Genomic DNA, 13,239 nt, shown 5'->3' with positions numbered 1-13,239 from the left:
GCAAAGGGGCGCCGCCTGTTGCCGCTGAGTGGCGCCGCCTGTTGCCGCCGGCGGCCCACTCAATATCGATTGAAAGCCATATATGACATATTGTTCACAGGCTGAAGTGGATTCTGATGCGTGAATCTGGTAAATTATATCACAAGTACCCATATGCTGAGCCATATTTGGAATACTGTGTTGCGTACACTCTCGTTATATACTTAAGTTATAACTCTCGGGTGGTAACCGTCCCCATATATGTTATATGTCATCACATATAACATGGAGAGAAAGGTTGCCTACGGGCAGATATATTCCCCTTAACGGCAGCTAATGTCATATTTGATATTCCTTACTGTCTATTGCTGGACTAAACAATCTCAAAATGAGTATTACATATTGCTTTGGCTGTATATTACTTCTTACGGTTTGACATTCACGACCGGGTTCAGGTCAGCATCATATATTGAGTTGTCCGATGTGTGTACCCCTTTCGGGATGTCACGATGTGCGGTAGGTGGGACAATCACGTGATGCACGGTAATAACCGCGAATTCGAATGGCCGCCATCCGTGTTTCGCAGAATCGCAGTGCTGAGATTCAGGTTTCCTGACAGCCGGTCTGCACAATGAGCAAAGTAGTCTTTGGTGAGTCGTCGAAGGTCTGCTTTGGTATTGCTTGCTAACGGCCTACTTAGTTGGCAATGTCCCATATAATATGGGTGAAGTATGTTAAGGCGTCCTCGTGCCGGAAGATAACCGCATACTTATACCCACAAAGGAGCAATTAATCGATGTTTTCAAGTCAGTTGGGCAGGTTATTGGCTTCAGGTATTTGATCTATGTCTATGTCTTGTTTCCCAACTCAACAGCTCGTCGTAAGACTCGTGTTCGATAGGGAGACGGGGAAGCCGCGCGGATACGGATTTTGTGAATTCACGGGTACGTCTGACTTGACAGCAATGTAATTCTATAAACAACATTCAATATACCCAATCCTGATGATAACCCCATTGTGACATGGCTCAACACTTAGATCACGAGACGGCTATGTCCGCCGTCCGAAACCTCAACAATATTGACGTTGGAGGGCGTCCGCTGCGGATAGACCTTGCTGATTCGGACCCCTTCCTAGAGGGAAAGACGACAGTCCGCGGTGAGATCGTCGACAGCGGCGAGTCAAGAGCCCAATGGCGCGAACGTGAACGTGACGTGCACAGAGGCGGTGGAGGCTCCGGCGCCTCAAGAAATCAAGATCCCAACGCTTTTCTGGCGGCAATTCCTCCAGGTGTACCGGTGCCACCAGGAAAGACACCTCCAGATGTGATCTCACAAGTTCTCGCTGAGATGCCTCCCAGCCAAGTGATTGAAGTGCTGGCGCAAATGAAGGTTCGGCCTGAGTACAGGCAAAAGCACTTGAATTTATGTGCTAAGTCTCTTGCTTTTACCTTTAGGCGTTTGTTATCACGCATCCGGAGCAAGCACGAAAACTACTGATGGCGCATCCACAGCTCGGGTATGCCCTCTTCCAAGCCATGATCATGCACAAGATTCTTGACGAAGCAATTATCACGGTAAGGTCCGTTTTTATTCTGCGATACATGGCTCTAACGTTTCCACCAGCGCATGCAAGCGGCTGCTGCCGCAGCGGCATCGAGACCACCTCCACACGTTACTCCCCCGACGCCGTCCGTGCCTCCCCAACCTCCGTTCCCGCCGAACATGTACAACCAGCAACCGCCCGGTATGCATCAAGGGCAGCCCATGCTGCCCCCACCGTCTATGTCCATGCCCCCGCCGGTCCACAGTCAACATCAAATGCCCCCTATGCCACCATACCAGACACAAGCCCCCCCTCCACACGTACCTCCTGCGCATGTACCGCAGTCACAACTACCTTACTACCAGGCCCCGCCACCACAGCCGCCTACGCCGACCCAGCCGCAGCAAGGCTTGCAGATCGATCCGGCGTCGCAGGTAAAGATTGCGCACTGCCGTGGCTATCATACTTCATCTCATATTCTCGTACAGGCCATGCTTCAGCATGTCTTGAAAATGTCCCAGCAGCAGATCGATGCGCTAGATCCCCCGACTCGGGCGACCGTGAACCAAATCGTTTGTCTTTTACTTCGCATTGTCCACCTGAGCTTCTCTAACTTCGTGTGCACAGCGGTCGCAATTCGCTCCACATCTGATGCAGCAGCAATGAAGTTTTGGAACATGAGCGGTGGTCTAAGTAGTCAAAGATACCGTCCATCACAGCATTTCTAAAAAACATGCACTTCGGTACTTTACACTAGTTTATTCTGGAGACTCTTGGACACTTTCAATGCAACTAGTTTCTGCGCGATCTCGTCTAGCGGGATCGTTTCGCTCCTCGCCTTCGTACCCACGTCATCTCGGTTCCGGACATTCACAGAGTGGTTGTCCAATTCGTCTTGGCCGACAACTACATCACAATGATGTATTCAGTATTCACTCACCTTTGTACATATAGTAGCACCAAGCTTACCCAGGATGAAATTGTATTGGGCGATTTCTCCGTTACGGATTTTCTTGGGTAAGGTGTTCTCCCCATTATCAACGTCCGCAAAGATCCCAAGACTACTCAGATGCCGCGCCACTTGGGATGCATACTCTTTCTGCAGGAGGCAAGGTGGCTTCAATACAATGACGATCGATACAGCAAATGGACGTACGTATGGCACAGAGACAGGGATTACCAGGACTTGACGTGGTGAGAGCCAGAACGGCCTGTAAATCCCCTCGTGTCAGATCAGGCCCAATGCTAGAGAACATTTGGAAGTACCATTTCCCGGCGAAGTGCTCCGTGATGATAGCTATGAACCGCTCGAGACTGCCCAGGATAGCACGATGGATCATGACCGGCCTCGTCGGCTTGTCAGGGTTGGGCGCTTCATCACCGCTACGGTACTTCAGATTGAAGCGCTCAGGTAGCTGGAAGTCCAGCTGTATGGTAGCGCATTGGAAGGAGCGCTTGAGGGCGTCGCTGATCGTGATGTCGATCTTCGGTCCATAGAATGCGCCGTCTCCAGGGTTCAGCTCCCATTGACCAGGGTAGAAGGTGTCGAGCGCCTTCTTCAATTGCTGAACAAACGCTCAGATCCTGCGCTGGTAGAGGGGTACTGAGCATGCAACCTACCTCTTCCGCGAAATTCCACGTCTCAATCGTGCCCAGGTAGTTATCTGGGCGCGTGGACAGCTCTAGCTTGAACTCGAAGCCAAACAGCCCATAGACATGCTTCATGAAATCGAACAGCGCCCCAATCTCGTCTTCGATCTGCCAAAACCCACTTAGGCGCACTCGCATCGATCCGGCAGCGTGAGATCCTCACCTGCGACGGCATGCAGAATATATGCGTGTCGTCTTGGACGAACCGCCGCACTCGCGTGAGCCCCGTCAGCGCGCCGCTCGCCTCGTTCCGGTGGATGATCCCGAACTCCGCCATGCGGATGGGGAGCTCCTTGTAGCTGCGGTCGCGCGAGTCGAAGATCAGGCAGTGACCCGGGCAGTTCATCGGCTTGAGCGCCCACTTCTCCTTCTCGATGTCGAGGGTGAACATGTCGTCCTTGTAGTTCTGCCAGTGCCCGGAGGTCTCCCAGAGCTTCGAGTGGTACATGTTTGGTGAGATCACTTATGAGCGTGAGCGAGAGGGTGAGTGCGATGGAGGGCCCGATTGTTACCTTCTTGGTAGTCCCGCTTATAGTACTCTGACTGTATAGGGACGTTAGTTGAGGCTCACGGAAAATGCTGTCTTGTGTACTCACCCTCATGAGCTCCATGAGCGTGTTGTATATCCGAGTACCGTGCGGTAGCCAGAAACAACTTCCAGGACTAAGGTCATTAAAGAAGAATAGTTCTTGCTCCTATGATAGCGTCAGTAACAGAAGTGCAAGTCATAGTAAGCTCGTATACCTTGCCTATCTTACGATGATCGCGCTTGGCGGCTTCCGCAAGGAATGCCTTGTACTCCGACAGTTGCTTCTTGTCCGGGAAAGATATCCCGTAGACCCGTTGTAGCGAGTCGTTGTTCGAGTCTCCGAGGAAGTACGACGAAGAGTTCTGCAGGCGGTGAGGGAGGATGGTCACTAAGTCTACTCCCGCTTACAAGATGGCATCAGCGAACCTTGGTAATCATGAACGCCTTGATCCTTCCTGTATGTGGGATGTGCGGCCCGACACAGAGATCCACCATCGGACCACAACGGTAGACTGTCGTGGAGCTGCCGTCAGGGATTTTCGTCTGTATTAGATACTGCTTATATTTATTGTACTTAAAGCCTAGCGATTAGCACAACGCAAAGTCGCGTACGAGTAATAGTACTCACATTGAACATTTCGAGCAGTTTCTCCTTGGGTACCACGAGCCGTTCGAATTTCTGTCGTTCTTTTATAGCCGACTCCGCCACTTTCTCGAGCCAGGGATAGTCAGCTTGGACGACTGGACTACGTGGACGTTACGGTAGCCTGCCAGCATCACATTAAGAAGATCATACCGGTCCTCAATGCCCATTTCGTAGAAGAATCCATCATCTGTCGGGGGGCCCAGGCACAGGTGGCAGCCATAGTGCCGTTCTGCAGCTTCACCCAGGACGTGCGCGGACGAGTGCCAGAAGACCTTCTTCCCTGCGGGGAAGTGAGAATTGGACTGATCACTATGATGAATGAATGTGCACCTTCTGGATGTTCGAAATCTAGCAATTCTAAGTTGCATGAACGCTCCAGCGGCCTTTCTAGATCCCACAACTCGCCATCCACCTAGAGGCGGATCCATTGGTTTGGGTTGGAGAGTGAGTGGAGAAAGGTACGTCCCTTGGCAATAACGACGCGTTCCGACAGACTCTTGGAGAGCTCCTTCGCAACGTCCATCGGAGACGTTTCCCAGCTTGTCCCCTGGCGCTCAGATCCATCCGGGAGCGTGATGTGTATCGTCTGCCGTGGTTGTGCTGCATAGCGGTTGGATAATAAGGATATTTAGATGAGAGGGGACTCACATTTCACCCATTCGTCGTACTCCGTCTTTAGCTGCTCGAAGATTTTGATACGGTGATCGAAGAACGCGGGTGGGGGGTTGAGCTAGTACGCGTCCGTTCAGCGCACCTATCTCGCACTGTTTCCGCAGGTCACGAACCTCCAAAGGATGAGCAGACGCAGATGCGTCAGGTTTCTTCTTGTCCTTCGGTTTCTTTGGCTCCTTCGCGTGCTGGGCCTCCAATGCGGGAACCTGCAGCTTCGCAGAAGACTCTACTGGGTGCACGTCGGCCATGCCTCTTCTCGCTAAAGGTGTTCGTAATCGTGCTCGAGGAAAGTATATACCGCGTCTGAGGGGAAAGGAAAGCCTGAGTCGAGTCTGCATACACAATCCGAGTCAGATGCGTGAAGGCACTCGGGGAGTGCCGTCTATCTAGCTTGATCTGCTACATCTACATCGTCTTCTCGTGCTCGCTTTATTATCATCGCTATATTCCACAAATCCTGCATCCGGTGCACGACATTCAAGGGGATTATGTCTAATCTCTGCGGAAGAGGATATCTGTGATGCAGGTTGCGATGAGCTCGGTGCTCGTCAATGTCAGAAATTCGTCGAAGGATCCAGCGTGTTCAGGACTCGTATCTTTTGCTTCAATACAATTGGCCTTGGTTTCAAATAGCAGATTCTTTCAAGACTGCCAGGCTTACGGACTCTTTTGGTCTCATCAAGGGTGCACGGGGATGACTTAGAGTATGGCACTGGCTAGTCTACAGCTCTCGCGAACCACGACTTCCAATGAGAGCTCTCGGCTCTCGTAGCGGATAGTTCTTCACTCGCGTGCATTTTCTTGGATGCTTATTCACCGTTGTCGTCTACACCATGAATTGCAGGATGTGTAACTGATATCCTCGCATGTGATATTCTCCAGAACGTCGACGCGACTCGACTTGCGACGGTTGCTCTGCGCAAGTCTGTTTTCCGTCTCCACAACCTCAATCGCTGGAAACCTGACGTATCCTTGTATGCAAGCCTTGGGCGAGATTTCCTTGACGAAAACCTATGACTGATGCGGGGGACGTTCGCGGTATCAACGGTTCTCCCCGCTGGTCTGATGACAGGCGCGAAGTGCGACTCTGCGGGAGTTCATGTCGCCTTCCTCGCATCCTGCGCGGTAGGGAATAAGGAACATGAATATGCAAATCACGAGAACTGGAACAATGAGCCTTGTGCAAGGCGGGATCATAGATGCTTCTCCTCTGAATTTGCTTAGCCATAGGTCATATGAGGGTAATATCCTTCTGGGTTTGAACCCCGAGCCTGTCCAGGGCACTCGGACAAGATGCGCGGTGCAAGCTCCCGCTTCTTACTCGCTCTCGCGCTTTATGCTTCTCAGGTTCTGGCTCAATCACAATCACCAGCGGGAAATATCGTCAACTCGGGCTACGCGAGCTATACGGGTAACGTCTCCTACCCAGACACAGCCGCATACCTCGGGATCCCATATGCCGAGCCTCCGTCGGGAAACCTACGGTGGCGTGCACCGCTGCCCTTGTATACCACCCGGGTAGCGGACGCGGCGGGCGGACAAGTCGTGAACGCGACTAAGTAACCCAATTTTTGCGTCCAGGGGTCCAGTGGACGTTAGTGCTGTGAATTCTTTGGGGGATTCCAGTGGATTGACAACATGTATACATAGCCGGGGAGCCAGATGGTGCAGGGATGGAAGACTGTCTCACCCTGAACGTATACGCACCTTACGGTACTACAAAAGGAAGTAACTGTGCGTCGTGATATCTGAACACGATTAGACGCCCTCGATGTTGACTGCGTTGAAAATCATAGTGCCCGTTCTGGTCTATTTTCATGGCGGAGGTAATTTCTATGATTTTCGAGGTTACTGCTTTCATGTACCACTCCCATCCAGGCTGGTTCTTCGGCAACCCCGCTAACTGGCCGTTTGACCATTGGATCCACCAGAGCCCAACGTAGTCGTAGTCTCCGCGTGTTACCGGCTCGACGCTCTCGGCTTCTTCGCACACCCGGATTTCGCAGCAATGTTGGCTTTCTGGACCAGATCCAGGCTTTGAAATGGATAAGCCAGTATATTGATACATTTCGTGGGGATCCCACGAAGGTGACTATCAATGGGGAGAGCGCTGGGGGATCTGCGGTGGAGCTGCATCTAATTGCAAATGAAGGGGGTAAGCCGCTGTTCTCTGGTGCCATTGCCCAGAGTGTTTACCGATTCCCATTGGTGCCGCCTGAGCAGACTGTCGTACCTATCCTGTGCCCTAAATCGTTTTTCTTCCGCGAGTATAATTGTTAACACAAAGGGTAACTTCGACTTCTACGCCAACTTCTCCAGATGTGGCAGTGGTAGCCTGGCGGAGCAGATGGCCTGCCTGCGGAATGCGAGCGTCAGTACATTGGCACGTGCCCAAGACGCCGTTATGTACAACTAGTCAGTGGTTCGTGGGTCTTGGAGTATCATCGAATCACTGATCTTGACTTCAGCACCGGGTCCTACAGGGGATCCCGCCCTGTACTAGACGGAACCGTCTTCACCGACTATCCCAGGCGGTTGTTCCGCAGTGGGCAATTCAAGAAGGTCCCCGTGATTGTTGGGTAAAGGTTGCGTTCCTGCTGCTGTGTCAAAGGCACTCATTTGAAGTATCGGTATCGGCAGTGCTGTCTCCAACGAGACGTTGGCAAACGGCGCCTCCATACCCGAGGCCTTGAAGTCTTACTTCCCCGAGCTCACCGACGCAGAGATTGATGACCTCGTCGCACTATACCCTGCATCGGACTTCGTGTCTACAGACTAACAGACGCGCACGGCCTTAGGAGACCCATCTGTGCGGTGCCCGGTGAGCCAAGAAGCTAAAGATTCCCGTGCAGCAGTTCATATGTTCTTTCGAGCGCACGATAATGGGTGAAGCCGTCTCAGCGATCGACAAAGCTTGGGCATACCGTTACAACCAGGTAAGCCTTGCTAATCCGCCGGGCGACACTGCGGTAGAGCATGCATCAGAGAATTACATGATGTTCGAGGGGACGAGCACTGGGTAGGTTTACTTGTCTTTCTCTGGGTTCTTGGCTTTCTCTCATATTCTTTCCATCGCTGATAGGTTTAACGGAACGACAACGTTCACGCGGCTGACGCCTGTCGAGCAAGCTTTTGCCGCAGAGCTGATCGCGTACTGGCTCTCTTTCATACACTCGGGCGACCCTAACACGTACAAACTTGACCGCTCGCCCGAATGGTCGCAGTATAGTACTGCAGCGCGCAACCGGATTGTGCTGCAGGAGGGTCCGCCAAACTCGAGCACCGAGAGCGGGAGCTTCGTGGAGATTGAACCAGATGTTGAGCGGACAAGGTGCGAGTTTGTGGGCAAGCTGGATCATATGCAAGCGTGAAATGAGGTGATGCGAAGGCGGCTGTCTAGAGGTTGCATAGGTACTACTTAGTTCAGCGTACTTGGCGATATGACCCATACGGGAAGATTTGTGGCTATCGGGCGCTTGCTTGCGATCAGGTCAACGTTCCCATCAAAGCAATCTGGCAGTCCTGCCTATGAATCTTTTTGACCCTACGTTGTCTGTCCTGCGGTGATCCACAACACCGCCAATTTCTCGCTCGTGTGGAACCATGCACCATGTCGCGACGCGTGTTGATGTCTTGCAATTGCTTTATTATATTGACGTCCTACCTCCTGGACGGCATTTCTAACGTTCTACGCACATCTTTGCTACGATCGTGTCGCATCGGCCTTCGGGAACAGGGGAAACTGGTGCTATTAGGGGTGCTCAAAAATTGATCGTTCGCGTTCGATCGTTGTGCAGCAATCCTAAAGTGGACTGACCGCCAGATCCGTCGCTCACAGAGGACGAACTCAACGAACTACTATCATTGGGGGGGAGTTTGACAATATTTCATTGTTAAGCTCGTATCTCCTTCAAATTCAAACGTATTCGGGCGCTGTTTTGACGAGTCGATGCAAAATTGCGCGTTCTATCATAATATCAAAACGTCCTTACAGATATCCTGTGTACAGACTATTCCGGCAGCAAAATACTGGTTTCGGCACGATTTCGCTTACACTGGGGGGAGAGTTTGACAATCAGTAACGGAAGTGTCACACCGGCTGCGGCAATCTCCAGACGGCATTCCCTATCGGGAGCACCTGGGCTGAATACGCCTGGCCCTTCGGTTGTGCACATACTACAGCAGGGGATGGAAAAATCGTCTGCAGCAGCTCATTTTATTTGTGAGAACATAATTACAGATTGTATAGTAAGTGCTATCCAAGGAAGCATTGAGTGCAAGACCCACTGGGGTCGTCGGCGCATGCACACGCGAATGCGCATTCAAGCTCCGCTTGGATTCCACAGTCACGCCCTGTCTCGATAGAGTGTTTGACAAACACCTACCTGACGTCTAGCAAGGGAATTCCTCCACCTCGTGCATATCGGGCTTGACGAACAGGCAGTTAAGAACTGTAAGGATGTATTCTTTATGTTGTTCTAAGGTTTTGGGACACACCGTTCAGGAGATCTCTCCGAATGCATTCCCCAGTACAGGTATATCAGCGTGTTTTGTGTGTTCACGGACGAAGCGAGGAGAAATAAATTATTCTGAGCTTAGAGACATGAAAAGTAGATGCATGCTCATACGTATGCCAATTGGTGAAGCTGAATATGGGATGTGGAAAGAGCTACGAGCGATTTGTCGTTTTGTCAAACCCAATACCCGTGTCAAACTCCCCCCCAATGATAGTACGACTTTGCTACGATTGCTGTCGCAGTTGGAACTCCGCTGACCGTGGAAATCCGTACCGTATTTCGAGCTAATGGTTTATTTAAACTCCGGTCCAATACTACGCGCGAACGCGAACGATCAGCGTGCATTGAATAATTTCGGTCGTTCGTTCGTCTTTGACGAATTGTACCGGCCATTCTGGGATTGCTGCACAACGATCGAACGCGAACGATCAATTTTTGAGCACCCCTATTAGTATTACATACTATGCCTCGAACTCTGAAGTTCCAAATTTAGCCACTTCGTCCTTGTCGCGACGATATCGCTTTAAATTTCTCTAGTCTCTCTCTAGTCTCCGGCATCCAGAGTTCGTGTTCAACGAGCAGCGACCGAATTCGAATGAGCTGCCATTATCGACATGTCTGTTTGTGGGCCGGTCTCCAGCTCCATACATAGCCGCAGTAACTCAATCTCTGGCTGTGAGTTGCGGGTTCATTGACAGTCCAACTTGAAGTCGTCCTAGCATCTCCTAGCATTCGTTCAAATATATAACATGCCTGGCATCGGAACCTCACAGAAACCATGATAACCACTGTGCCTTACATACGTTGGTTACTACTCAGGTAGATGGATCTGTCGAATTTCCGACATCGATCTTATTATTGTCCGAGGTTGGCTCGGACCTTATGCTATGTACCTCAACGACGTCGGAACCGAGGGGTCAGGTAAGAAACAATCGAGGACTCGCGCGTGGGTATATCCGTATGTTCGCTGAACCGCGTAGATCCTTGTGGTGGTGAAGGACCCTGCCCGCCGTAGCCCGCGTCCAACCGCCTCAACTCCGAGCATGTGTCATGAAACGCATATATTTCATACACATCCGCTACCTGGGGGTTTGACTCGCATTTACGTGGTAGGGCTCTTTGGGCATTGGACATTGGACATTCCACTTAGGCCGTGACTAACGATAATATATAGATGTGCACGTATGCCGATGGCAGCCGAGTCCGGGATGGTGAGCCCATCTTGTCATTATCTGCGATGCTGGAATATTGCATGACGCACGCGCCGGCAGAGTCAGCATATCGAAGCACTCACACTCGGTCATTGCAACGACATGAAACGCCTCGCCAACTGACCTTGATATCTGCCGCACTAGGCAACGATAGCAGACATATCGACTTACTAATCCTCTGTGCGGCCCCGCTCTGAGCGCACCCCCTCCAACATTGACTCATGCGATTCCCTTATAACAGGACCGCGATGCCATCCATCCCAGTTTAAGCCCTCCTGGACAAGATGCGCGGTTCTCTGGAAGGCATTCGCCTCTTGACGGGTGTTATCGTGTTCGCCTGTGGGATCGCGGCTCAGTCCACGGCCGGCGACATCGTCAACACCGGTTACGCAAGTTACAGGGGGAACGTATCCTACTCGAACACGGTTGCGTACCTTGGAGTACCGTATGCCGAGCCCCCCTTGGACGAACTGAGGTTCCGTGCCCCTGTTCCGCTGAACACCACACGAGTTGCGTGGGAGGCCAACGGACAGGTCGTAGACGCGACCCGATACCCTGAATTCTGTATTCAAGGCTCAACGGGAGGTAATGCCATGCACTCGATCAATGAACACTACGGGCTGACCGACATGTTTGCACAGCCGGAGACGCTGGCGGTGCTGGAAGCGAGGACTGTCTCAATCTCAATATATATGCACCGTACGGTGCTACCAGAGGAAGCAACTGTATGTTCAAGCGCTTCCCTTCCACAAGAGCGGACTAACATTAACTCTGGCTCCCCTACAGTGCCGGTGCTGGTCTATGTTCATGGCGGAGGTACTTCTTACCTTTCCTGTGATCAAACCACTCGCTCACAATGTGCTAGGCTATTTCTATGGCAGCCCGTCCACCACACCCTTCGACCAATGGATAAACCAATATCCCTACGTAGTCATCGTAGCCGTCTACTATCGCCTTGACTCGTTTGGCTTCCTCTCGCACCCCGATTTCCGTAACGGAACTCTGGGAGATAATAACGCTGGCTTCCGTGACCAAATACAGGCACTCAGATGGATTAACCAGTACATTGACGCCTTCGGTGGTGATCCAGGGAAGGTTACCATCGACGGGCAGAGCGCTGGCGGGTCATCAGTAGAGCTCCACCTGGTCGCGAACGAAGGAAACCAGACGCTATTCTCAGGCGCGATTGCGCAGAGCGTGTACCGGACTCCGGTTGCACTGCCTGAGGAGACCGTGGTAAGCAACTGGTCTGACCCATTTGATTACTCTGTTAGTCTGACGTCTTTGACCGCGGTTAGCCGGAGTTTGACTTTTATGCCAACTACGCTGGCTGCGGCTCGGGGGGTCTAGCCGAGCAAATGGCGTGCCTTCGCAATACCAGCATCGGCACCTTGGCTAGGGCTCAGGACGCGGCTCACTACAATGAGTGAGTCTTGTGTTGTATTGTACTGGATATGTTGCTCACTCTTTCTCCAGCACCTTGCGGTATCATTTGTTCCAACCCATAGTCGATGGTGCGATCATTACGGACTACCCTACCAGATCAATTCTTCGTGGAGAGTTCAAAAACGTTCCCCTTATTGTCGGGTAGGAGTGTCTCTGACCGCTGCGGCGTTTTACTCTCTTCTCAAGTATTGAACATGACAGGGCTACCTCCAACGAGACATTAGCCGATGGCCCTACCATTCCAGCGGCACTGAAGGCATACTTCCCGGGGCTTACCGAGTTTGATCTTGAAGGACTCGTTTCGTTATATTCGGCCTCCGGATATTCGTCTACCGACGAACAAACCAGGATTGCCACCGGGGAACCATCAGTCAGATGTGCTGTAAGTTTGGCAGTTCATGTGCCGTATCGTAAGATCGCTCATGACCGTCGAAGCGCTCCATAATGGGTGCAGCCCTCTCAGTACGCAACAATACGTGGACATACCGCTACAATCAGAGGAATCCTACTCAGGCTGCTAATGACACCGCCGTCGAGCACTCCGCTGAGAATTGGATGATGTTCCAAGGCACGAACCTTGGGTATGTTCTATGGTTGCTACTCATTGGTGGATGTGCGGATTGCTCACGGCTCCCTATCCGTCTTAGGTTTAACGGGACTTCAACATTCTCACCCATGACAGCTGTTGAGCAAGCCTTCGCGTCGGAGCTATTCGCTTATTGGCTCTCTTTCGTACGCTCTGGCAACCCCAACACGTACAAGCTAGGACGCTCGCCCGACTGGCCACAGTATTCTTTGACGAATAGGTCCCGAATTGTCTTGCAGCAAGACCTGCATAACAGGACAACAGCTAGCGGAAGTTATACGGAAGTCGAGTCGGTCGCGGAAAGTCTCCGATGTGCTTTCGTGGCTGGCAAGGAAGACCACATGCAAGCCTAGCTCGCGGTTATATGAAATGCGGTATTCAGCGCGATAGGCGGATCTTCCTGGGTCTGAGCAGTATCTACCCTATGCCCCGACCAACCATTTGAACCTGTCTTGTAC

At 51.8% G+C, this 13,239-nt stretch overlaps 5 protein-coding genes across 5 annotated transcripts; 4 read left to right on the top strand and 1 right to left on the bottom strand.

Moving 5' to 3' along the window:
* Positions 1–663: 663 nt before the first annotated feature.
* On the top strand, positions 664–1,534 carry GLOTRDRAFT_5423 (uncharacterized protein; the record flags this gene model as incomplete). Its single annotated transcript, XM_007871362.1, has 6 exons — positions 664–708; positions 763–812; positions 865–923; positions 1,018–1,137; positions 1,237–1,370; positions 1,436–1,534. Coding segments are annotated over 6 exons (507 nt in total), but the record flags the coding sequence as incomplete, so codon positions are not given.
* Positions 1,535–2,272: 738 nt separating this feature from the next.
* GLOTRDRAFT_107978 (threonyl-tRNA synthetase) lies at positions 2,273–5,269 on the bottom strand (the record flags this gene model as incomplete). Its single annotated transcript, XM_007871596.1, has 16 exons — positions 2,273–2,430; positions 2,494–2,623; positions 2,681–2,735; positions 2,791–3,089; positions 3,145–3,282; positions 3,338–3,636; positions 3,687–3,717; positions 3,771–3,869; positions 3,919–4,065; positions 4,130–4,276; positions 4,332–4,449; positions 4,500–4,629; positions 4,680–4,761; positions 4,828–4,949; positions 4,998–5,079; positions 5,135–5,269. 16 exons carry the CDS (start codon positions 5,267–5,269, stop codon positions 2,273–2,275), a joined length of 2,172 nt encoding a protein of 723 aa, XP_007869787.1.
* Positions 5,270–6,838: 1,569 nt separating this feature from the next.
* Positions 6,839–7,800, top strand: GLOTRDRAFT_132722 (alpha/beta-hydrolase; the record flags this gene model as incomplete). The annotated part of the gene is made up of 5 exons (XM_007871595.1): positions 6,839–6,960; positions 7,028–7,250; positions 7,309–7,436; positions 7,490–7,600; positions 7,662–7,800. 5 exons carry the CDS (start codon positions 6,839–6,841, stop codon positions 7,798–7,800), a joined length of 723 nt encoding a protein of 240 aa, XP_007869786.1.
* Positions 7,801–7,903: 103 nt separating this feature from the next.
* Positions 7,904–8,392, top strand: GLOTRDRAFT_132721 (uncharacterized protein; the record flags this gene model as incomplete). Its single annotated transcript, XM_007871594.1, has 2 exons — positions 7,904–8,040; positions 8,104–8,392. The coding sequence occupies 2 exons, from the start codon at positions 7,904–7,906 to the stop codon at positions 8,390–8,392; spliced, it is 426 nt and encodes a 141-aa protein (XP_007869785.1).
* A 2,641-nt stretch (positions 8,393–11,033) lies between these two features.
* On the top strand, positions 11,034–13,134 carry GLOTRDRAFT_48351 (alpha/beta-hydrolase; the record flags this gene model as incomplete). The annotated part of the gene is made up of 9 exons (XM_007871406.1): positions 11,034–11,334; positions 11,391–11,474; positions 11,536–11,565; positions 11,615–11,985; positions 12,048–12,175; positions 12,226–12,336; positions 12,397–12,577; positions 12,631–12,776; positions 12,843–13,134. 9 exons carry the CDS (start codon positions 11,034–11,036, stop codon positions 13,132–13,134), a joined length of 1,644 nt encoding a protein of 547 aa, XP_007869597.1.
* Positions 13,135–13,239: the final 105 nt, after the last annotated feature.

This window comes from Gloeophyllum trabeum (assembly GCF_000344685.1).
Source record: "Gloeophyllum trabeum ATCC 11539 unplaced genomic scaffold GLOTRscaffold_00014, whole genome shotgun sequence".
NCBI classification, from domain to species: Eukaryota; Fungi; Basidiomycota; class Agaricomycetes; order Gloeophyllales; family Gloeophyllaceae; genus Gloeophyllum; species Gloeophyllum trabeum.
Note: the sequence above shows the minus strand (reverse complement) of the source record. Positions and strands in the feature narration are given on the sequence as shown.